Here is a 26,629-nt window from a genome sequence, read left to right on the forward strand (position 1 = left end):
ACAGAGGCAAAGTTTTTTTTTCTCAGAGAGCCATGAGTCTTTGGAACTCTCTTCCTGAAAAGACTATGGAAGCAGAGTCTTTGAATATTTTTAAGGCAGAGATGGATATATTCTTGGTAAGCAAGGGGGTGATAGGTTATCGGGGGTAGACGGGGTACAGATTTCAGGTTACTGTCAGGTCAGCCATGATCTTATTAATTGATGGAGGAGGCTTGAGGGGCCTAATGGCCTACTCCTGCTCCGTGTTCTTATGTAGTGTTAAGGATGTGGAACCCATTACCAGCAGATTTCGAGATCCATGTCTGAGCTGAAAACGTGCAGGTAAGCTCACATTGTAAACAGATTGTTCACCAGGTGGAAATGGAAAGGGATTCGCCTTATCATCCCAATTACTGACACAGCAACACAGTCTCGTCGGTGTTCTGACTGATGCAGTTGGTAAAGCGGAGTTATTTAAAATTCCCAGAGGGAAACCTTAAACAACTGTCACAACCTATCATTTTAAGTGTTATGTTTGAGATGCGACCCTAAATTCAGGAATCAGCTCTCGAAATTTTAAATTAAACAAAATGAAACATTTTATTAATTTACACAGATGAAAATGTATATACACATGGCTACAACTTATTACTCTCAGAACTTTTGAAAAATTCCCAAACTAATCTCCATTAAGGCAACAGCAACCCATAGACTTAACCAGACACCAGGCAAAGCATTTTCACCATACGAATTCAAAATGAGGTTCTTTTCATTTGTTCCTTGTGGAGTCAATTGGAGGCTTGCAGCTGCCTTTCTATCTCACGTTGCCTCTGTTCTGCACACCCAAAATGATTGTCTTGTTATACCTACCTTTACTGATTGAATGCAAATTCTCATTTTCCCACCAGCCTCTTTGAACACCCCCTTTTAACAATGAAAGTCCTTTCATAATACCAATTTTATTAAAAACTATAAATATATTGCTTGGTAGCTGCTAGGTAGGTGTCCATTTTCACCCTACTTCTTGAATGCTCTATTAAAAAATGCAAATGCACGTTATTCCTCTTACCTCTCAAAACTAGCACACATCAAAGCACCCAGGCAAGCTGGCTTTAATCCAAATAATACACACCCACAGACTAAGCCTCTATTTTAAAAGAAAATTATTTTCCAAAATATTATGTACATTAACCGGTGGGAGGCCATTCAGATACTTCACGTGTGCAAAGGGCTTTATTCAGTTTGCCCACATGTTAACACTCCATATTTAAAGGTTCAAAGGATTTGATCCACAATCAGAGGATTGCTACTGGCAACAGATGGTTTAAAAGCCACCAACTCACCCCATCTGCTGAGATTCCGCTGAGTTCAGATATAACTCTAGGGGTTTGTTCTGCTGTTCATTACACCCAGGAGAGAATTATGGTTGAGCCCAGAGCAATTTGGTCGCTGTATCAATTGAATCAACAATTTGATGCCTTTCCCCAATGGCACCCATCGTATCTGATTACAGGACATAGGTTTAGATCCTACATTTTTGCCCTTCAATGGCAGAGCGGTCAGCCAGCATTCACTGCGGGAAAGAATGTGCCCTATTCTCACGACGGAATTCTCCGCACATGCGCATTGCGGTCCGTTTCATGAGCATGCGCAGTGCTGATCTGTGACCGAATCTGTTCAGAGCGGGTGAGAGAATGTCGAGCGGAGCAAACTAACAGAGTTAGTGGGTGTGTGAGGAGGAATGGAGCCAGCGGAGTGGGCAGGGAGGCTTCATAAAGACACAGTGCAGGTTGAAGACCGCAATGAACAAGGTACGGGGTTTGCGGTTGCAGGGAACGGACCGAAAAATTCTGGTTTTCTTCGCCAGGCCCAGGGTAACGGTGCCATCTTTATAGGGGGCAATGTGCAGCAGGGCGCATGCGCGGCCATCGTGGCAGCAGGAGAGAATGTTGTGAATTTCTATCCTGGACTGACAGGGATGGATTTTGGAAACTCCTTTCAAAGGAGGTTCGAAGGGGATGACTTACACACAGCAAACTCAAACCAGGAGAAATATTTGTCTCTTCTCAATTTCTGTCCTGGATTGACAGTGATGGATTGTTTGTAAACTCCTTTTTCACAGAATCACACAGTGCTGAAGAGGCCCTTCGGCCCATCGAGTCTGCACTGACATGTGAGAAACAGCTGACCCACCTACCTAATCCCATTTACCAGCACTTCGCCTTGAATGTTATGACGTGCCAACTGCTCATCCAGGTACTTTTCAAAGGATGTGAGGCAACCCGCCTCCTCCTCCGTCCCAGGCAGCTCATTCCAGGCCGTCACCAGCCTCTGGGCAAAAAAGTTTTCCCTCACATTCCCCCCTAAACCTCCTGCCCCTCACTTTGAACTTAGGTCCCCTGGTGACTGACCCTTCAACTAAGGGGATCAGCTGCTCCCTATCCACCCTGTCCATGCCCTTCATAATCTTGTACACCTCGATCAGGTCGCCCCTCAGTCTTCTCTGCTCCAACGAAAACAACCCAAGTCTATCCAACCTCTCTTCACAACTTAAAAGTTTCATCCCAGGCAACATTCTGGTATATTAAATGGGAAGGATTTGCATATTGGAAACAGAAACCAAACATCACATTAAGATCTGACAGAATGACTTGATTCATCGGAACTTGATATTATCAGCCTCTAAGGATAAGCATTGAGTTCCAGGTCATTGCCACTCGTTGTGTAAAATTTTTCCTCACATGCTCCCTGTAGATGTTGCCCCAAATCTTAAATCTGTAATCCCTTAAATCTGTAGTCTTGTAATCCTTTTACAATCAGATACTGTGAACAGCTTTTCTTTAACTACGTTATGTAAGCCAATTGTAAACTGATACACCTCTATCAAATCTTCCCTCAATCTACTTTGTTCCAAGGAGAACAACCCCAGTTTCTCCAAACTAACCTTACAACGTCACTCACCCCTCGACCCATTCTGGTAAATCTCCTCTGCCCCCTCTGAAGGACCCTCCACATCCTTCATAATGTGTGGTGATCACTGGTTTGCACAGACCCAGATGTTCTGTGTTTGTCTGTGACATCATCACACATCGACAATTACACTGTGACATCATCACACATCGACAATTACACGGTGACATCACCCTGCTCCCCATGTATTTCCTCAACTGGGAGATTTTTCTCTGACTCCAGTGCTTCTGATATCATTCTAGCTGCAGGATCCAGCAGGATAGTTTAACATTGCAAACTCTGAACCTATTTCAGAGCTGCATGTTTTTGACCATTCATCTACAATCGAGACCTTTAGTGCTGTGCTCTGTCATCTGTAAGAGGTTTCATGCCTCAGGGGCTGGTGTGACTTCTTTACTGTGGATCTAAATCCATGTTCATCCATTCCTCTGTTTCACCTCTGCCCTTCCTGATCACCTCTCTGCCATTGTCTAACTTCCTCTGTCTCTAATAATAGGTGTATTTTAGTTCCATTTAGGATTTTACTGTTACTTCTGCGGACAGTGTCTAAATGAAGTTTCCATCGCTCCCCAACCCTGACCATGTGCTGATGACTTCCCAGCTTTACATTCCCATCTTTCATAGTCAGGAATTGTTTTTCTTGCACTATAGTCCATTTCTCTTCCACTTCTGAGCTTATATTGACCATCAAATTCTGTGTGATTTTCATTCTCTGTAATCCATTCTGCATGGCCTGAAATGTTAACTCTGTTTCTCTCTCCACAGATACCACCAAATATTGCCAATCCCCAATCACCTGTGGAGAAGATGATGTTTGATCTTCTTGAACCGCTGCAGTCTGTGTGGTGAAGGTGCTCCCACAAAGCTGTTAGGTAAGGAGTTACAGGTTATTCACCCAGTGATGATGAAGGAACAGTGATATATGACAAATTATTGTATTTATGTCGCACTTTCAATGTAAGACAATGTTGCAAAGGCATTTCACAGAAATGTTGCAAAACAAGATTTGACACTGAGCCACATGAGGAGATATTAGGGCAGGTGACCAAAAGCTTGGTCAAATGGGTCGGTTTTAAGGAGCATCTTAAAGGGGAGAAAAAGAGGTGGAGAAGTTTAGGGAGGAAATTCCGGAGCTTGTGGCCAAGGCAAATGAAAGAACGGTCACCAATGGTGGAGCGATTAAAATCAGGAATTCTCAGGAAGCTGGAATTAGAGGAGCTGAGATACCTCAGAGAGTTGTGAGGCTGGATTACAGAGATAGGGAGGGTGAGACCCTGGAGGGATTTGAAAATACGGATGAGACATTTAAAATTTTGCTTCTTATCCTGGAGCCTTTGTAGGTCAGTGAGCACAGGGGTGATGGGTGAACAAGACTTGGTGTGAGTAAGCACACGGGCAGCAGAGTTTTGGATAACCTTAAGATTACAGGGAGGGTGAATGTGGGAGGCCGGCCGGGAGTGTGTTAGGATAGTTAAGTCTAGAGATAACAAAGGAATGGATGAGAGTTTCAGCAGCAGATGAGCTGAGACTGGGGTGGAGTCGGGCGATGTTACTGAAGTGGAAATAGGCAGTCTTGATGATGATGTGGATATGTGGTTGGAATCTCATCTTGGGATGAAATATTTCACTATGGTTGTTAACAGTCTGGTTCAGTCTCAGACAGTTGTCAGGGAGAGGGATGGAGTCGGTGGATAGGAAGTGGAGTTTGTAGTGGGGACTGAAGACAATGGCTTCAGTCTTCCCAATATTTGAATAGAGGAAATTTCTGTACATCCAGTACAGGATGTCAGACAAGTCAGGATGGTGTGTGACTTGGAGGGGAACTTGGAGGTGATGGTGTTCACATACACCTGTTACCCTGGTCATTCTAGGTGGTGGAGGTTGAGGGTTTGGGAAGTTTTGTCAAAGTTCTGGTTTAGTTGTAGATCTATAACAACCCTCTCCTCACCCCCTACCTTTCCCACTCCCCTTCTCTCTCTGCCTCTCCCACTCCCCTTCTCTCCCTACCTCACCCACTCCCCTTCTCTCTCTGCCTCTCCCACTCCCCTTCTCTCTCTACCTCTCCCACTCCCCTTCTCTTCCTACCTCTCCCACTCCCCCTCTCTCTCTGCCTCTCCCACTTCCCTTCTCTCTTGGCCTCTCCCACTCCCCTTCTCTCCCTGCCTCTCCCACTCCCCTTCTCTACCTGCCTCTCCCACTCCCCTTCTCTCTCTGCCTCTCCTACTCCCCTTCTCTCCCTGCCTCTCCCAATCCCCTTCTCTCTCTGCCTCTCCCACTCCCCTTCTCTCCCTACCTCTCCCACTCCCCTTCTCTCTCTGCCTCTCCTACTCCCCTTCTTTCCCTGCCTCTCCCAATCCCCTTCTCTCTCTGCCTCTCCCACTCCCCTTCTCTCCCTACCTCTCCCACTCCCCTTCTCTCTCTGCCTCTCCCACTCTCCTTCTCTCTCTTTCTCTCTCTGTCGCATAGAATTCTCCAGCCCAGCGAGTTGTGGATGCTCCATCATTGAATATATTTCAGGCTGAGCTGGGGAGATTTTTTGTCTCTCAGGGAGTCAAGGGATATGGGGAGTGGGCGGGAAAGTGCAGTTGAAGCCCAAATTCAGCCACGATCGTATTGAATGGTGGAGCAGGCTCGACGGGATGTCAGGACTTCTCTTGATCACTACTTATGCTCCTAAAGAGACCAGAGTCTTGTGTAGGCCCAGACCGGGTGGCAGGTTCCCTTCCCTGATGGATATTAGTGAACCAGTTGGGTTTTTATGACAATCCAGCAGTTTTCATGGTCACTTTTTCCTAGTGCCGGCCCCACAAATGCCCAGATTCATTCAGCTCAATTTCACAACCTGCCTTTGTGTTTTTGTCGGTTCTCTCTCACTCCTTTTTTTCTGTTTTAAATCAATTTCACAGGGTATTAGAAGGGGAGGATTTGCAGTCGGGAAACTGAAACCAAACATCACATCAGGATCTGACGGAGTCGCCCTATTGAACATGGACGGACAAAGCACCGTTCACAGTGGGGAGACATCGTGGAAATGTGGGGATTGTGGAATGGGATTCAGATTCCCGTCTGAGCTGGAAACTCATCGCCGCAGTCACACTGGGGAGAGGCCATTCATCTGCTTCGTATGTGGGAAGGGATTTACTCGATTATCCAACCTGCTGAGACACCAGTGATTTCACACTGGGGAGAAGCCGTTCGCCTGCCCCGATTGTGGGAGTGGATTTACGCGATCAGCAGGGCTGGTACAACACCAGCGAGTTCACACAGGGGAGAGACCGTTCACCTGTCCCGAGTGTGGGATGGGATTCATTCAATTATCACCTCTGCTGACACACCAGCCAGTTCACACTGATGAGAGACCTTTTAAATGCCCAGACTGCGGGAAGTGCAAAAAGTTTCTGGGAACCTGATGTGCCATCAACGTGTTCACACTGACGAGAGGCCGTTCAGGTGCTCTCACTGTGGGACTGGGTTCAGGGAATCATCTCAACTCACTGTACACCAGCAAACTCACACTGGGGAGAGGCCGTTCACCTGCTCCAAGTGTGGGAAGGGATTCACTCGGTGATCCAGCCTGCTGAGGCACCAGCAAGCTCACAAGTAACTCAGAACATTGAGTGGATTTTCCTGTTAGTCACATACAGGACTGAACCATGTACATTGGGGTCTGTTTCTGCTGATGTTAGTAAACATCAGCCCAGTTATAGGTGTTAATATTAAAAAAATATATAATGTGATAAAGTCAAATAAATCAGCTTTGTATGAAATACAGTGAGTTGAGTCTTTTTAGTGGCTCTAACACAAGTTAGTTCATGTTGAAGGACCCTCCCTCTCCCCTGCCTCCTCCACCTTCACCTCCAACAACATGTGTGAGGAGCTCATGGAGTTTCTTTGTCACTGAAATTGAGACAATCCGATCAGCTGCCTCTGCTGCTTCCCTCCCTTCCACTAGCCCACTGGGACAAACTGTCTCTAAAGATCCCCCTTGTCTGAGCCCGAACTCACATCTTCCTCCAGTTTCTCTCCCTTCTTCCCTCATGCCCTCTCAGCGCTCATCTTGTCTATGAGACCCAGCTCCTGCCCCATCGACTCTATTCCCACTAAACTGCTGATCATCTAATTTCTCCATGTAGCTGATATTGTTAATGGTTCTCTCTCTCTCCTGGGACTGTCCCTCTTCACCTTTCAATGCACCATCATCACCCATCCGAAAAAAACAATCTCTGATCACCCATTGTCTTCACAAACTACCGCCCCATCTCCAACCTCCCTTTCCTCTCCAAAGTCCTTGTACTTGGTGTCCCCCAAGGATCCATCCTTGGCCCCTCCTATTTCTCATCTACATGCTGCCACTCGGTGACATCATCCAAAAGCACCGTGTTAGTTTTCATATGTACACTGACAACACCCAGCTCAACCTCACCACCATCCCTCTCCATTCCTCCACTGGTACTAAATTATCAAACTGCTTATCCCACATCCAGTACTGGATGAGCAGAAATTTCCTCCAATTAAAAATTGGGAAGACCAAAGCTATTGTCTTCGGTCACCACTACAAATCCCATTCCCTAACCGATTCCATCCCTCTCCCTGGGAACTGTCTGAGGCTGAACCACACTGTTCACAATCTTAGTCTCATATTTGACTCCAAGGTGAGTTTCTGACCACATATCCACACCATCACTAATACCTGATATTTCAATCTCCATAACGTCGCCTGTCTCCACCCCACCCCCAGCTCATCTGCTGCTCAAACCCTCATCCATGTCCATGTTACCTTTAGACTTGATGATTCCAATACATTCCTGGCCGGGCTCTCACATTCACCCCGTCCCACACGGAATCATGAGATTATCCAAAACTGTGCCTGTGTGTTCTCACCTCAAATCCCATTCACCCATCACCCCTGTGCTCAGTGACCCACATTGGCTCTTGGTCAAGCAATGTCTCCATTTTAAAATTGCATACTTGTTTCAAATCCCTCCATGGCCTCATCCCTCTCTATCTCTCTAATCTCCAGTCCTACAACCCTCCTAGATTTCAGCACTCATCCTCCTAGCCTCTTTGGCATCCCTGACTTTAATTACTCCACCATTGATGGCCTTGCCTAGGTGTGAAGCTTTGAAATTCTCTCCCTCAACTTCTCCACCCCTCCACCTATCTCTCCTGATTAAAGATGTTGGTTAAAATTTACCTCTTCAATCACGGCTTTGTCCATTGGCCCTAATATCTCCCTATGTGACTTGTCAGTTTTTTCTTTATGAAACTCCTCTGAAGCACCTTGGGATGTTTTATATAAGTTGTTCCTGTTTCATGACAGCCTGTTTGTGCACAGCAAGATTCCACAAACAGCAATCAGACTAACTGATTAATCTAGTTTTTTTGGTGCTGTTAGTTAAAGTACGAATGTTGGTCCCACTGCACCAGGAGAACTCCCCTGTGGACAGGATGTGGAGTTGTTGAGCTCTCCTGGGCTGAGAGTGGAGCTGATTGAGCTGTCGGGCCTGCAGTGTACCTTGAAGAACCGCTGTCTGGGATCTTTCCTCTTAATTCACTGACTCCCAGCTGAAGTTGTTGCTGCAGTTAAATAGTTAACTTTGAATATCAACCCCAACTTAATATTCGGAGCAAAATCTGCAACTTTAAATCAGCTGTAAAAAAGAAAGAAAATTAATGCTAATGCATTTGGGGAGGGCAAACAAAGCTGGAGAATACACAATAAACAGGAGAATATTGGGAGGGGTAGAGGAAGTGAGAGACCTCGGAGTCCATGTCCACAGGTCCCTGAAGGTGGCAGGACAGGTGGATCAGGTGGTAAAGAAAGCATATATTTATCAGAACTCACAATACACCAGCACATTCGCACTGGGGAGAGGCCATTCACCTGTACGGAGTGTGGAAAGGGATTCACTCAGTTATCCACCCTGCTGAGACACGAACAAACTCACACTGAGGGGAGGCCATTCAGCTGCTCCGAGTGTGGGAAAAGATTCACCCCTTCAAACAACCTTGTGAGACACCAGCGAGTTCACACTGGGGAGAAGTTGTTCAGCTGCTCTGAGTGTGGGAAGAGATTTACTCAGTCATCCCACCTACAGACACATCAACAAATTCACACTGCCGAGTGGCCTTTTAAATGCACAGACTGTGAGAAGTGCTTTAAAATTCCAGTGAACTGATGTCCCATCAACGTGTTCACACTGACGAGAGACCGTTCAGGTGCTCTCACTGTGGGACTGGGTTCAGGTGGTCGTCTCAACTCACTGTACACCAATGAATTCACACTGGAGAGAGGCCGTTCAGCTGCTCTGAGTGTGGGAAGGGATTCACTCAGTCACTAACCTGCTGAGACACCAGCAAGTTCACAACTAACAAGTGATTGGATTTTGCTGTGAATCACATCCAGGTCTGAACCATGTTCATTGGGGTCTGTTTCTGCTGATGTTAATAAACTCCAGCCCAGTTATAGGGGTTTATATTCTGGATAACAATCAGATTTGTGTTAAACACATGGTGTATTGAGTCTTTTTTAATATTGCTAACAAAAAATAGTTATTTTTGAACAAAGGAACATGTCTCAGGACATTGGGACAGCAATGAACAAACTCAGGGGAATATTGGATACAGAGTCAAAACAACATTATATTCTTTCTCCATGTGATCTGTCTCAGAATTCTCTCATCAAACAGACCATCAACATGAGAGGAATTGACATTTTCAGTCATTCCAAGAGGAAATTAGAGGCTGTAATTATCCAGGATGTTGTTCTGAAATTTACACTACCTCCCACTGTCACCAAGTCTGGCAATAGACAGCTCATTGTTCTAATTGTGTTGTAGCCTCTGTCCCAGATGTTGTTCGTTGGAGATTTAATGTTCAGAGAAAGGGGTGAGATTGGATGGTCAAAACCGCTCACAGGCTATGGAGGGTGATGTTGACTTGAATGTGCCAAACCAGTGTTCTCCATAGGCACCAATACTTTATCCCCAGTATTAGTCACTTTGGTTGGTGTTGTCCACCTGATAGGACAGGATGTGTCCTCACGTGTCTGTTTGTATGAGGGCGGGTGTATCCCTGAGTGTGGAAGTGTGTGTAAATGTGTGTGGGTGTGGAGAGGATTTCTGAGTGTGAGAGACAGACAGAGAATGTGTGTGGGGGTCTCTGTGTGTGGTTGTCTGTGCTGCTTCTCATTAGCTATAACACAAACCTCCCTCTCCAAGCAGACAACATGGCTCCTGAGAATCCCATCCAGTGATGTGAATGGTACGATTCGGAGATCCTTCATCCAGGGTGAAACCACAGGCTGACCGTGTGCTGTGTAAAACCTGACATCTATACAACCAGGCCCCACTTCTCCTGGAGCAACATGAACTGCTTTCCAGATCCATTCCTTTCCCATCACCATTATCCTCAGATAGTTCACAAATTCCTTGTGTACATCATCCTCCAACACGCCTATGGTTTCCACTTTAAATATTTCCATCGGTCTTTTTCACAGACAGCAATGGGATTGCTGCTATCACAGGAATCAGTTCTGAAATACTGTCCCTCTGATCATTAGGCTCCCTGGAGAAATACACTGATCCCGATCTTCCCACCAAACACAAATCCATATCCCCATCTGAGTTCCAGATTTTAATGTGATTGTCTAATATAGAAAACATATATCATTTAACTCATTTAAACCTGAGTCAGCACACCCGCTCCACACACACTACAAGAGGTTGTCTTTGAGATCAGTTGTTCCTTTGTAATCTGGGTTGTTCTGAATGATGACAATATGAACCTTCCTAACCTGTCCTAACCCTTGAAAGGGGGGAATGCGTCATTAACACATAGATGCTTCAAGTTATTAATTCTGCTTAGCCTGTCTGACATAATTAATTTAGGACTAACAGAAGGATTAGGGTATGGTCGAATGGACAGATCTTTATAAGGGGACATAAGGGCACTTCTTGCCAATGTCGGGATTACAAGGTTAGACGTTATTTTTACATTCATTTTTTTAACAATTTGCTGATTTTTGATGGAAAGGGAGACAGTGAGAAGGAGCTAGAAAGTCGAGGAGGTCAGAGGATGTGCACTTGTGGTGTGGGGTGGGAGGGGAATAACAGAGGAACCAGGTATGGGTGCAGACCATTTCTACATAGGCATGAACGTACAGGATCGAAATTATAAACAAGGGCACATGGTTCATTCTGTAATCATGATCAATGCTGTAATGTCTACAAAATACTCCAAACGTACGGGAGAAACTTCTATCGACGAGATGTCTTTGGGGCTCTCCTGTATCCCCATATTTGTCGTTAATGTTGCTTTTCCATCTCACAGCTGACTCATGCCGAGTGTTTTAGATACTCCACAACACCCTTCTGTCGGTTCATTCACTGAAACCACGGACTATCCTTGTTGTAACGGTGACATTCCCTGTCTGCCCGGTTATTTCTTGAAGTCAGTCAGCCCTTGAATTGTTTGTACATTGTTTCATCATGTCCCACCCAGCTGGCCACCAGTGCAGAGGCGTTGGAGGAGGACGGTTTGGTCCACGTTGTTAGAGGCTGTGGACAGGCCAAGAAGGACAATGAGGGAGTTTTCCTTTGTCACATTCACATCGGGTGTCATTGGTGACTTTGGGAAGAGCTGTTTCGATACCGTGACAGGGACAGAGATCTTATTGGAGGGATTTAAACATGGAGTTCTGGGAAATGTGGACATGGATTTGGGAGGTGATCAGGACTTTGGAGAGCGAAAGGAGGTTGGAGCTGGAGGGGGAGTTTAATAGGATCGTGGGGTCAAGTGTTGGTTTTATTGAGGACAGGTGATGATGGCAGATTTGAAGAAGAGATGGGCAGTACCAGGAGAGAGAGAACCGTTAATATCAGTGAACATGGGGAAATTGGGTGATCAGCAGTTTAGCGGGAATAGGGTCGATGGAGCAGGAGGTGGGTCTCATGGACAAAGTGAGCTCTGAGAGGGCAGGAAGGGGAGATGGGAGAGAAACTGGAGAATGATGTGGTTTCAGGGCTCGGACATGGGGGATCTTTAGAGACAGTTTGTCCCGGTGGGCTAGTGGAAGGGAAGAAAGCAGCAGAGGCAGCTGATTGGATTGTCTCAATCTTAGTGACAAAGAAGCTCCATGAGCTCCTCACACTTGTTGCTGGAGGTGAAGATGGAGGAGACAGGGGAGAGGGAAAGCCCTTCGAAAGGAACTAATGTCTTAGGGATAGTAAAAAGATTCAACATCATCTATTTAATTGAAAGCTTAATGATTTTATTTTTATCCAGAACATTAACACCTATAACTGGGCTGGAGTTTACTAACATCAGCAGAAACAGTCCCCAATGTATATGGTTCAGTTGCAAAACTCAATCACTGTAGTTACTCGTGAACCTGCTGGTGTCTCAGCAGGTTGGATGACTGAGTGAATCCTTTCCCACACTCAAAGCAGGTGAACGGTCTCTCCCCAGTGTGAACTCGCTGGTGTTTCAGGAGGTTGGATGACTGAGTAAATCCCTTCCCACACACGGAGCAGGTGAAAGGCCTCTCCCCAGTGTGAACTCGCTGGTGTGAAATAAGATTAGCTGATCGCCTGAACCCAGTCCCACAGTGAGAGCACCTGAACGGTCTCTCGTCAGTGTGAACACGTTGATGGGACATCAGGTCCCCGGAACTTTTATAGCACTTCCCGCAGTCTGGACATTGAAAAGGTCTCTCCTCACTGTGAACTCGCTGGTGTTTCAGTAGGTAGGATGAACGAGTGAATCCCTTCCCACACTCGGAGCAGAAGAACGATCTCTCTGCTGTTTGACTGCACCGATGTCTTTCCATGTAATTGAATCCCTTCCCACAGTCCCCACATTTCCACGGTTTCTCCCTGTTGGGACTGCATTTATGTCCTGCCACATTAGATGATTGGCTGAAGCCTTGTCCACAAACACAACACGTGTACAGTTTCTCCCCACTTTGAACAGTGCTTTTTCCTTCCATGTTCAAAATCTGATGATATTCAGGCTACGATAAACTGTGCAATCCATCAGATCCTGATGTGATGTTTGGTTTCAGTTTCTTGACTGCAAATCCTCTCCTTCTAATATCCTGTGGAATTGATTTAAAACAGAAAGAGGGAGTGAGAGAGAACCCACAAAAACACAAAGGCAGGTTGTGAAACTGAGCTGAATGGATCTGGGAATTTGTGGGGCCGGCACGAGGAAAAAGTAACCACGAAAGATGCTGGATTGTCACAAAAACTCAACTGGTTCACTAAGGTCCACCAGAGAAAGGACCTTCTACACAGTCTGTGCCCATAAATTTCAAAATTGTGCCTGAACACCAAGGTCTAGGTCATAGGAGCAGGAGTCCTAACACTGACTCCTGGGGAAATCCACTTTCAACCTTCCTCCATTCTGAAAAATCATTACTCTCTGTTTCCTGTCACTCAGCCAATTTTGTACCCATGTTGCTGCTGCCCATTTTGTTCTATGAGCTATAACTTTGCTCACAAGGCTGTTATGTGGCACTTTACCTAATGCCATTTGGAAGACCATGTACACCACATTAACAGCATTACCCTCATCAACCACACTGTTAACTCTTGAAAAACCTTAAGCAAGTTAGTTTAACATGATTTTCCCTTAACAAACTTGTGCTGGCTTTCCTGAATTAGCCCACATTTGCTTAAGTGACTATTAATTTTGTCCAGAATTATCCCCCCCAAGGTTAAACTGACTGGTCTGGTAGTTGCTGGGCTTATCATTACACCCTTTTTGAACAAATGTGTCTGATTTGCAATTCTGTCCTCTGTCACCACTCATGGGTCTGAAGGAGATTGGAATAATATGGTCAGTGCCTCCACAATTTCCACTCTGAATTCCCTCAGTATCCTTGGATACATCTCATCCAATCCTGGTGCCTTGTCAACTTTATCAGACAGCCTATATAATACCTTCTCCTTATCAATATTAAACACCACAAGTGTTTGAACTACCTTCTCTTTAACCATGACCTGCGCAGCATCATCTTCTTTGGTAAAGACAGATGCAAAATATTCATTTATACCCCATCCATGCCCCCTGACCCAATGGGTAAATCACCTTTTTTTAAATCCCTAATCAGCCCCTTTTCTCCTTTTACCGGCCTGTTACTAGGTATCAGCCAGAAAAGGTGTTTTGATTTCCTTCCATGTTAGTTGCCAGTCTCTTCTCATACTGTCTATTTGCTTCTCTTACTTTCTTTTTCCAATTCCTCTCTGAATCTTCTTTCTTTACCCTGTCTCTTGGTTGTATTAGCCACCTGATATCTCTGTTAGCAGAATTATTCATCTCCATCTTAATCTCTTCTGTTATTTAGTGAGCTGTGAATGTTAGCCACACTTTCCTCATTTGTGAAAATATGTCTTTACTGTGTCTGATCTATTTCCTCTTTAAAGGCAGCCCATTCTTCAGTTACAGTTTGTCCTGCCAACCTTTGATTCCACTTTACTGGGTCAGATCCATTCTCACCTTACTGAAGTTGGCTTTCCCCAGTTAATTATTCTTTCTCCTACAAGTAACCTTTGCCCACAGACAGACAGGCCAACTGTTTACCTTCCAGATTTAAAGGCCGATGATATTCAAGTCCTCACGAATTGAGTGACTCTGCCAGAATTGAATTGATGTTCGATTTGAGTTTCCCATCTGTCAACCCTTAACTTCTAAGATCCAGTAAAAGAAATTTACAAAAGCACTAACCGTCACTCCAAGATAGAAATTGAGACGAGACAAACATTACTCTTGGTTTGAGTTTGTTGTGTGTAAATCCTCCCCTTCTAACCCCCTGTAAAAGGAGTTTCCAAAATCCACCCGTGTCAGTCGAGGATAGAAAGTCACAATATCCTCTCCTCCTGCTACCTGGACCAGGATGACCGCGCATGCGCCCTGCTGCACATTGCCCCTGTGAAGATGGCGGTTATTAACTCGGGCCTGTCTCCGAAAGGAGACGCGGGTCAGTGTTGTCGCCTCTCCATTCGGTGTAACTGCAGGACCAGTATCTTCTTATTCAAGATTTAAGACCTTCACAGGGTCTTCATCAAGCCTCCCCGACCACTCCGCCACCTCCATCCCTCCCCCACTCACCGGCTCCTTTTACTCGCCTGTGTTCGCCATTTCTCAGCGTCGTCCTCCAGCTCCAGGTACCGATGGTACTGCGCATGCTCCCGTCAGAGATCGCATTGCGCATGTACCTGACACTACCAGCTACTGCGCCTGCGCGAGGACCGCCTGTCGTGAGGATAGAGCACATTCTGCCCCCACTGAATCCTGGGTAAACATACCGCCATTGAAAGGCCTTTTCTGAGAAGATAAAACATAATTATGATCCGATGATGATTGGCGCCATAGGGCCAATATATAAAATTATTAATATTGATATGGCAACCATAGTGCACGGCCCCTCCACCATAGTTCTGTTCTGGGTGTAATTAACAACAGAACAAACCCTGACAGTTAGATCTGAACTCACTGGAGTCTCAGCAGCAGCGCAGACAAGTGATTTTTCTTCCCATATTCTGACTACTGAGACTCTGTCTTGTCAGTTGGAATGTAGCAATTGTGGATCTAATCCTTTGACCTTCTAAAGCTGGAGTGTTAGCAGGTGTGCAGTGAGCAAAGGGTTGCACAAATGAAGTATCTGAATGGTCTCCCACAGGTATGACTGTGCTGCTGCGTCAGAAAATTGAATAACGAGGTGAATCCATTTCCACATTCAGCTGGTGTGATTTCATGGTGTGATTTTGCAACATGAGTTTCAGCTCACACTGGGATCTCAAACCCTTCTAAGAATGTGCTCTACATTCTCAACCACAGTTAGAGAAAGGTGGTGCTGTAAATCTGAAATAAATAAACAAAATATTGGAATTTTCAGCAGATCTGTGGAGAGTGAAAGATGTATTTAAATTTCAGGGCTGTGACTTTCCATCAGAACTGCACTGCATCAGTGAGCAGACTTGAAAACTTAACTCTATTTCTCAATTCACATATTCTCCTGGATGTGCTGAGTATTTCCATGATTTTCTGCTTTTATCTCTGATTGAAGAAGTTGCATTTGAATTGTGCATTAGATTTATTGATGACTAATGTATATTTATTCTCAACCATCTACAAGTGGAAAACTCTTCCATTTGTCTACCCTGTCAACCCCTTTCATTATCTTAAAGGCCTCAGTCGTCATCCCTCACTTTCTTTCCCAGAGAAAAACTTTTCAATCTGTTAAATCTTTGTGAATTTGACATATTTTCCAATTCTGGCATCATTCCAGTAAATCTTTTTTGCACCATCCCCAGTGCTTCGCTCCTTCCTATAATATGGAGGCAGAGCTAATCTGAGCATCAAAGTCACATTGTCCCAAATTCCTGTATGTTGTAAGGATTATTATGGCAGTGGGAGAGGGGACTGTGGTTTCGAGCTGTTATTCACCATCCCCTGTTTCAGCCATTCTCCCATTAGCTGAAAATCAGATTATATGAAATGAGCAGATCTAATGAGCCAGTCTGTGACATTATTAATCAATTACAAAGTTGTCACTCAGCCTTACAGTGAAGCAGGGGGTATTTTTCATTTTAAATTTGCTAATTATACCATTAAAAATACCTGTCAGAGAATGACAAGATTTCAGCATGGGGCCAGTATAAAGCTCGTTTAACATGATTACCAAGCAGTGAAGAGGTGAATTTGTAATTCACATGCACCTTGTTTGTGCATTTCCCAGATTAATAGTTGCACTGAGTCTGTTGTTCTCCATCTTGATATGTTCAAGATGGAAATCCATAAATATTTGGGCACTAAGGGATATGGTGATAGGATGGGAAAGTGGAGTTGAGCTGGAAGAACATTTAATGCTAGAGCAGGCGCAAGGGGCCTTTTAGTCCAACCCTGCTCCTATTTCTTGTGTTCTTATGAACATCAGTGTGAATCATTTCCATTCAAGCACAGCAGATGCAGCAGCACCCATCAACCTCCTCCCTTCCCTCATTCCAGGGCCCAAAACAATTTCCAAGGGGCACAGTAATTTACTGGTACTTATTGCTATTCAGTATTGTCTATTCACTGACCACAGTACGGTTTTCTCTACATTGAGGATTAAATCCCAATTGGGTAACTGCTTTGTGGAACATCACCTTTCAGTCTCCAAGTGTGACCCTGAGGTTCTGGTCATTTACCAGTTTATTCTCCACCTACTCCCACTTTGACCTCGGCCTCCTGCACTGTTCCAATGAAGCTCAATGGAAGCTCAAGAAACAGCAGCCCATCTTTCATTGGACACTTTACATCCTTCTGGACTCAACATTCATTTTGACAATTTCAGATCATAACCACTGCTCCCATTTTTTCTGACAGTAGGTGCTGGTAATGGTTCTTCTTTTACCATTTATCTCTCCTCTGGGCCTGTCTGTTGTTTATCCACTTGTCCCATTAGTTTATTTCCTTGTCTCATTATCACCCAATGCTGCCTTGCACCATCATCCCCTTTGTCATTTAATCACGAGTTCAGGCTCGGACAAGGGGGATCTTTAGAGACAGTTTGTCCCGGTGGGCTAGTGGGAGGGAAGGAAGCAGCAGAGGCAGCTGATCGGAATGTCTCAATCGTTGTGACAAAGAAGCTCCATGAACTCCTAACACTTGTTGTTGGAGGTGAGGATGGAGGAGACAGGGGAGAGGGAGAGCCCTTCAAAAGGAACTAACTTGTGCTAGAAATATCAAAACGACTCAACTATTCATCACAAAGCTGATTTATTCCAATTTTATACAGAATCTGTAACTGGGCTGGAGTTTATTAACATCAGAAAGGAACTAACTTGTTAAAAATAGTAAAAAGGTTCAACGCATTATGTTTAACACAATACTGATTTATTTGACTTTTATCTAAGTGGGCTGGAGTTCATTAGTGTCTACAGAAACACACTATAATGAACATACTTCAGTCCTGAATGTTATTAAGAGCAAAATCCCATCACGACAGTTACTTGTGAACTTGCTGGTGTCTTAGCCGGTGGGATGACCGACTGAATCCCTTCCCACATTCGGAGCAGGTAAATGGCCTCTCTCCAGTGTGAACTCTCTGGTGTCTCAGCAGGCCGGATGACTGACTGAATCCCTTCCCACATTCGGAGCAGGTAAATGGCCTCTCTCCAGTGTGAACTCTCTGGTGCAGCAGCAGGCCGGATGACCGACTGAATCCCTTCCCACATTCGGAGCAGGTAAATGGCCTCTCTCCAGTGTGAATTCTCTGGTGTCTTAGCCGGTTGGATGAACAACTGAATCCCTTCCCACATTCAGAGCAGGTAAATGGCCTCTCTCCAGTGTGAACTCTCTGGTGCAGCAGCAGCTCAGATGACTGACTGAATCCCTTCCCACATTCGGAGCAGGTAAATGGCCTCTCTCCAGTGTGAACTCTCTGGTGCAGCAGCAGGTTGGATGACTGAATGAATCCCTTCCCACACCTGGAACAGGTGAACGGTCTATTTCCAGTGTGGACTCGCTGGTGTGCGATGAGTTCAGATGATCGTCTGAACCCAGTCCCACAGTGAGAGCACTTGAACGGTCTCTCATCAGTGTGAACACGTTGATGGGACTTTAGTTCCACAAAACTTTTGAAGCACGTCTCACACTGTGGGCATTTAAAAGGTCTCTCATCGGTGTTAACTCGCTGGTGTCCCATGACGTTGGCTAATTGAGTGAATCCCTTCCCACGCTCAGAGCAAGTGAATGGTCTCTCCCCAGTGTGAGTGCACCAATGAGTTCCCAGTTCCAATGGAGATTTGAGTCTCTTCCCACAGCCCCTACATTTCCATGGTTTCTCTCCATTGTGACTGCATTTATGATCTGTCAGGTCAGATGATCGGCTGAAGCCTCGTCCACACACAGAACACGTGTACGGTTTCTCCCCACTGTGAACGGTGCTTTTTCCTTCCATGTTCAAAATCTGAAGATATTCAGTTTAAGATAAATTAGGCGACTCCATCAGATCCAGTTGTGATGTTTGGTTTCAGTTTCCCGACTTCAAATCCTCCCCTTCTGATACCCTGTGGAACTGATTTGAAACAGAAAAAGGGGAGTAAGAGAGAACCCACAAAAACACAAAGGCAGGTTGCGAAATTGAGCTGAATGAATCTGGTAATTTGTGGGGCCAGCACTGGGAAAAAGTGACCATGAAAACTGCTGGATTGTCATAAAAACCCAACTGGTTCACTAATGTCCATCAGGGGAGGGAACCTGCCACCCGGTCTGGGCCTACACAAGACTCTGGCCTCCATAAGAACATATGAAATAGGAACAAGAGAAGTCCTAACACCCCATCGAGCCTGCTCCACCATTCAATACGATCGTGGCTGATCTTGGGCTTCAATTCCACTTTCCCGCCCTCTCCCCATATCCCTCGACTCCTCGAGAGACCAAAAATCTGTCCATCTCAGCCGGAAATATATTCAATGAGGGAACATCCACAACTCGCTGGGCTGGAGAATTCAATGTGACAGAGAGCGAAAGAGAGAGAGGAGTGGGAGAGACAGAGAGAGAAGGTTACTAAACAAAGCACATGCTGTCAGTAAACAGAATTCAAGTGCATGGGATTGGGGTAATATCCTGTTATAGATTGAGAATTAGTGAACAGACATAAAACAGAGAGTCGGAATAAATGTCTCATTCTCAGGATAACAGGCAGTTATTTGTGGGATCCTACAAGGATCAGTGCTTGGCCCACAGCCGTTCACAAATTATACAAATGATTTGAAGGCATTCATTTAAGCAGCACCTAAATTTTCGCATTCTCATCCTTGTTTTCCTCCATGGTTGTGATCATTCCTATCTCTGTAACCTTCTCCAGCCTCACAATCCTCCCGAGGTATCTGTTCTTCTTAATTCGCGAATTCCTGATTTTAATAATTCCATCACTGATTGCCATTCTGTCAGTTTCCAAGACTCTAGAATTCCCTCCCTAAACCTCTCCGCCTCTCTACCTCATTTGCATCCTTTAAGATATTCCTTCAGACCGACCTCTTTGACCAAATTATTGACCACCTGCCCCCGAGTATCTCCTTGGTTTCTAACATTTCTGTGAAATGTCTTGGTAAACTATATAACAATAAATGTGTGATATGAACACAAATTGTTGTTGTTGATTTGGAGAAATATCAATGTCCCTTCCTCATCGCTGGGTGAATAACCTGTAGCCCCTTACCTAACAGCATTGTGCGAGCACCTTCATCACACGGACTTAATTAGTAATGGGTTGAAAGGTTATGGGGAGAGGGAGGGAAATTGGAGTTGAGGCCAAAATGAGATCAGCCATGATCGTAATGAATGGTGGGGCAGGCTCGAGGGGCTGAATTGCCCACTCCTGCTGCTAGTTCTTATGTTCAAGGATCTATGGACATGCACACCAAGGGTCTGTACTTCCTCGGGTCCTACCATTCATCATGTACTCCCTTGCCTAGTTAGTCCTCCGAAAATGCATCACCTCACACTTTTTTGGATTAAATTCCATTTTCCACTGTTCTGCCCATCTGACCAGCCCGTCTATATCGTCCGGTTGTGTAAGGGTTTCCTCCTCGCTATTTACCACACTAGTGATTTTTCTGTGTTACCTGTGAACTTACTGACCATACCTCCTACATTCATGTCTACATCATTAATGTCCACTAAAAACAACAAGGGACCCAGCACCAAACCCTGCAGTACGCCACTGGACACAGGCTTCCAGTCACAAAAATAACCTTTGACCATCACCCTCTGCCTCCTGACACTGAGCTAATTCTGGATCCAATTTGCCAAATTGCCCTGGATCACATGGGCTCTTACCTTCTGGACTTGTCTCCCATGCCAGACCTTGTCAAAAGCCTTAGAGAATTCCATGTGGACTACATCAATTGAACTACCCTCATCCACACACCTCGTCACCTCCTCGAAAATTTCAATCAAATTTGTTAGACATGATCTCTCACAGACAAAGCCATGCTGACTATCCTTGATTAATTCTTGCCTCTCCACGTGGGGATTAATTCTGTCCCTCAGAATGTTTCCCTACCACAGATGTTAGACTCACTGGCCTATTAGCTCCCTGGTTTATCCCTACCATTCTTCTTTAATAATGGTACCACATTAGCTGTCCTCCAGTCCTCTGGCACCCCTCCTGTGGCCAGAGAGGATTTGAAAATTAATGTCAGGGCCCATGCAATCTCCTCCCTTGCCTCCCACAGCACCTGGGATACATCTCATCTGGGCCTGGGGATTAATACACTTTTAAGGCCCAATAAAACCACTAATACCTCCTCCCTCTCAATACTCATTTGTTCAAGTGTATCACAGTCCCCCTCCCTGATTTCTATATCTACATCGTTCTTCTGTATAGTTAATACAGATGCAAAGTACTCATTTAAAACCTCATCTACATCTTCCAGCTCCTCACACAGATTGCCATTTTGGTCCCTGACGACCCCTAATTTTTCCCTGCTTATCCTCTTGTCCTGAATATACTTATAAAATACCTTTGGATTTTAACTTATTTCACCCAGCTGTGTTTTTCATGCCCCTTCTTCGCCTTCCTAATTTCATTTTTTAAGTAACCCCCTGCAATTTCTCTACCCATCAAGGGCTCCTGCTGTTTTGAGCCCTCGGTATGTACCATAAGCTTCCCATTTTTCCCCCTTATCTAATCCTGTCAATTCCTCAACATCCCGGTTTCTCTGGACTTGTTGGTCCTTTGTGGGAAAATGTTGGCCCTGCACTCTCACTATTTCCTTTTTGAATGACTCCCACTGCTCTGATGTTGATTTTCCTACAAGTAGCTGCTCCCAGTCCACTTTGGCCAGGTCCTGTCTTATCATATTGAAATTGGCCTTCCCCCAATTCAAAACCCTTATTTTCGATCCGTCTTCGTCCTTTTCCACAACTACTAAAATCTTACTGAGTTATGGTCATTATCACTGAACTGCTCCTCCACTGATACTTCTACAACTTGCCCAGCTTTGTTCTCTAATAGGTCCAGCACCTCCCTTGTAGGACTTTCTATGTGCTGGCTTCAAAATCTTGCCTGGATACATTTGAAGAATTCTGCCACCTCAAAGTCTTTCATACTTTGTCTATCCCAGTTAATATTGGGGAAGTTGAAATCCCCGATTATTATTACCCTATTATTTTAACACTTCTGAGATTTGCCTACATATCTGCCCTTCTATCTCTCCCTGACTGTTTGGGGGTCTATAGTATGCTCACAACAATGTGATTGCCCCCTTTCTGTTTTTAAGTTCTACCTATACGGCCTGATTTAAGGAACCTTCTAAGATACCATCCCTCCTTACTGCAGTAATTGACTCCTTGATCAATATTGTGACACCACCATCTCTTTTACAACCTCTGCCCCCTTCCTGTCTCACCTGAAGATTCTATACCTCAGAATATTGAGCTGCCAGTCCTGCCCCTTCCTCAGCCATGTCACTGTGATAGCAATGATATCATATCCCCATGTGTTAATCAGCATCTGCAACTCATCTGCCTTACTCACAACACTCCTTACATTAAAATAAATGTCATCCAGCCTTGCCATGTTGCCTTATGCCTTAACTTGACTTTGTACACTCTGCCTTCCAGACTGACTTGTTTTTTCTTATATACTTGTCTGTACATCACCTCCTACTATACCTCCACTCAGTATCCCACCCCCATGCGAAATTAGTTAAAGAGCCCACCGACAGCATTAGCAAATTTCCACGCATGGTTCCTCACACCTTTTAAAGCACTTCTCACACTTAAATTAAAAGGTCTCTTGTCAGTGTGAATGGTGTCCCAGCAGGTGGGATGATGTCCTGAACCTCTTACCACACTGTGAGCAACTGAACAGCCTCTCGCCAGTGAGAATTCAATGTGTTTCAGCAGGTCAATCCAAAGAGACAAATATTTCCCTTAGTTTGAGTTTGCTGTGTGTAAATCCTCCCCTTCTAACTCCATGTAAAAGGAGTTTCCAAACACTCGGCTCCGGGAGTTTCTAATCCGGGTTTGGAGTCCTACACCGGGGTGTTTGTGAACCCTCCCAGTCCACCCTCCGGCTCCATTCCTCTCCTGCACTCGGCCCTTTCTCACCCGCTGGACTTTAAATTCCACCGCAACAAAAACAAAAATACCTGAAAAAACTCAGCAGGTCTGACAGCATCTGCTGAGAGGAACACAGTTAACGTCTCGAGTCCATATGACTCTTCAACAGAACTAAGTAAAAATAGAAGAGAGGTGAAATATCAGCTGGTTTAAGGGGGGGTGGGACAAGTAGAGCTGGATAGAGGGCCAGTGATAGGTGGAGATAACCAAAAGATGTCACAGACAAAAGGTCAAAGAGGTGTTGAAGGTGGTGATATTATCTAAGGAATGTGCTAATTAAGGGTAGAAAGCAGGACGAGCAAGGTACAGATAGCCCTAGTGGTGGTGGGGTGAAGGAATTGAAAGAGGCTAAAAGGTAGAGATAAAACAATGGATGGAAATACATTTAAAAATAATGGAAATAGGCGGGAAAAGAAAAATCTATATAAATTATTGGGAAAAATATTCCACCGCCTTCGTCCCGGTCCCCCGCCCACAATGCGCATGCTTCACTCCCAGCAGGCTCCGCCCCTCTCACTCCGATTGGCTGGAGGACCAGTTGCTCCCGCTCCGTCCTCCAATTCCGCCCCTTCTTCCTATTGGTCTGGAGCTGCCGCCAATCATTCGGTGTCGAAACATGCGCAGTCCGTGGAGACAGACGGTAAGGGAGCTCCAACCAGCGGATTTAAAATGCAGGTTTAACAAACACCGAGTGCGGATGCAGAACCGAAAATAAACCCGTGAACAGAGATAGGGCTGACGGGTGAATTTGGAAGCTTCATAAACTCACGGTGTCGGCCCCAAACCCTCAATAAGGTTCCGGGTTTGCTCGGTGCTGCGGGCGAATGACCCGAGTTAACGGCCGCCATCTTTATAGGGGTAATGTGAGGGTGGGCGCATGCGCGTCCATCTTGATGGATCAATGTGCTACAGGGCGCATGCGCGGCTTCCTTCCTCACAGGGACAATGAGCAACAGCCCGAGGGAGACATTCATAAAATGTGTGTTCACCAGGAGTTTTAGATCAGCAGCAATAGAATTATAAACCCACAGTCACTCAGTAGTACAGAATTTAAGTATTGCTGAAAAAGGGAGACATATTGCTGATATTTCATGTTGCACTCATCCGGACAGATGCAAAATAAACAAATATCTCAGCGAACAACAATTTATGCTGCACAAGGAAAGGGTGTTGACTGGTTTGGCCAGTCAGCTCTGATTGGTCAAGGCATCACCATGGAGAATGCACCAAAGAGCTATCATCCTCCATGCTTTTGTTAAATTCAACAAAAGGTCCCATCCCTGGACATGCTCCTTCTGTCTGCAGTGGACAGTTCCCTGTGTATGAATATATGTAGCTTCTAGCAAGCATAAGTGAGCCACATTATGAGCCTGACTGATAATCTTTGAAATGTGATGTTCTTGCGTCTGTCCTGATGAGTACAGGATAAAAGGTTTTGACAGAATGTCTCTTTTTTAGCAATACTCAAGTGTCTTAAAGGGGGAAAATGTGGTAGACAGAGGGAGAGGTGTAGGGAGAGAATTTCAGAGTTTGGGAATGAGGGAACTTAAGGCAAGGTCATTAATGCTGGAGCGATTAAAATGGAGAATGTACAAGATTCCAGAATTCGAGCAGTGCAGATATCTCAGAGGGTTGTGGGGCTGGAGGAGATTACAGAGATAGGGAGGGGCGAGGCCATGGAGGGATTTGAAAACAAGGAAGAGAATTTTAAAATCAAGCTGTTGCTTGACCGGGATCCAAGGCAGGTCAGGAAGCAAATGGGTGACAGAGGAACAGGACTTGCTACAAGTGAAGACATGGACAGCAGACCTTTGGATGGCTTCACGTTTACAGAGAGTAGAATGTGCGAGACCAGCCAGGAGTGTGTTGGGATAGTCGTTCAAGTCTGGAGGTAACTACGGCAGCGATGAGGGTTTCAGCAGCAGATGCACTGAGACAGGGTGAGGGTGGGTAATGTTCCAGAGGTGGAAACAGGCGATTTTAGTGATGGCACAGATATGAGGTCAGAATCTGATCTCGAGATCAAATGTAACACCGAGTTTAGGAACAGACTGGTTTAATCTCAGACTGTTCCCAGGGAGAGAGATGGAGTTGTTATCTGGGAAATGGAGATTGGAGCAGGGACCGAAAACAGTGTCTTCCGTCTTCTCAGTGTTTAATTTGGGTTAATTAGTCATCAGGAAGAGAAGCAGTAACCAGAATAGACCATGAGACTGATCCCAGTTTTAACTTCGTTAGAGAGGGAGAGAAGGAAGGAAGGAAACCCTGGGAGGTTTGGAGAAACCACCTTCACAATCACTCATTAAATCTCCACACAGTAAGTTTTGGACACAAGGTGAACGTCTGCTATTCTGTCTGGTCGGACAGGGGGTTTCAGATAAATGTTTTGTCACGAGTAATGACTGAAGTGAATGATCAGACATATTGTTATCTTCAGTTGGACAAATTTGTTTAAAAGATACAGGAAGAATTATCCAAAACTCTGTTTGGCTTCAGCACAGGGAGGAGGGAGAATGTGTTGGACAGGGATTTGCAGCTTTGGGAGAAGAAGACAGGAAATAATGTTCCATAGAAATGAGAATTGTCTGCTTTGAATTTCTATCCTGTTCTTACAGTGATCACATTTGTAAACCCCTTTTATAGGGTATCGGAAGGGGAGGATTTACAGAGGGGGAACTCAAACCAAACATCACATCAAGATCTGACAGAGTCACTCGATTCATCAGGACCTGAATATTATCGTCTTTGAATGTGGAAGGAGAAATGTTTGTTCTTTCTGTGGGAAAATATTTCAAACATCAGTGTGAGTGGAAAAGCACCGAGACACACACACACCCGATTGAGAGTGTTCCAGTGCACTGACTGTGGAAAGAGCTTTAACCAGTTACACAGCCTGAAATAACATCACACCATTCACAGGGGGAAATTGTACACGTGTTCTATGTGTGGACAAGGATTCAACTGATCATCAAACCTGGAGAGAAACAGGGCACTTGAACCATGGAGAAACTGTGGAAATGTGAGGACTGTGGGAAAGGATTCAATTACCCATCCCAGCTGGAAATCCATCGACGCAGTCACACTGGGGAGAGGCCGTTCACCTGCTCCGAGTGTGGGAAGGGATTCACGCTGTCAGCCAACCTGCGAACACACCAGCGAATTTACACTGAGGAGAGACCATTCACTTGCTCTGAATGTGGGAAGGGTTTCCCTCAATCATCCCACCTGCGAACACACCAGCGAATTCACAATGGGGAGAGACCGTTGGTCTGCTCTGAGTGTGTGAAGGGATTCACTCAGTCATCTGACCTGCTGAGACACCAGTGGGTTCACACTGGGGTGAGACCGTTCACCTGCTCTGAGTGTGGGAAGGGATTCACTCAGTCATCCAGGCTCCGAACACACCAGCAAATTCACACTGGAGAGAGACCGTTCACCTGCTACGTGTGTGGGAAGGGATTCACTCAGCCAGCTGGCCTGCTGAGACACCAACGTTTTCATACTGGGGAAAGACCATTTACCTGCTCCATGTGTGGGAAGGGATTCACTCAGTCATCCCACT

The 26,629-nt window shown here is 45.3% G+C and overlaps 1 protein-coding gene and 1 pseudogene across 1 annotated transcript; one reads left to right on the forward strand and one right to left on the reverse strand.

The window, feature by feature from the left end:
- LOC144698032 (uncharacterized) overlaps nucleotides 1–18,943 on the reverse strand; it is a 69,927-nt pseudogene extending 50,984 nt beyond the window's left edge.
- Nucleotides 1,649–8,317, forward strand: LOC144698555 (uncharacterized). The gene is made up of 4 exons (XM_078570489.1): nucleotides 1,649–1,790; nucleotides 2,102–2,235; nucleotides 5,856–6,071; nucleotides 8,270–8,317. The coding sequence occupies exons 1-4, from the start codon at nucleotides 1,721–1,723 to the stop codon at nucleotides 8,315–8,317; spliced, it is 468 nt and encodes a 155-aa protein (XP_078426615.1). The 5' UTR covers nucleotides 1,649–1,720.
- Nucleotides 18,944–26,629: the final 7,686 nt, after the last annotated feature.

The sequence above is a fragment of the Cetorhinus maximus genome, chromosome 23, assembly GCF_964194155.1.
Source record: "Cetorhinus maximus chromosome 23, sCetMax3.hap1.1, whole genome shotgun sequence".
NCBI classification, from domain to species: Eukaryota; Metazoa; Chordata; class Chondrichthyes; order Lamniformes; family Cetorhinidae; genus Cetorhinus; species Cetorhinus maximus.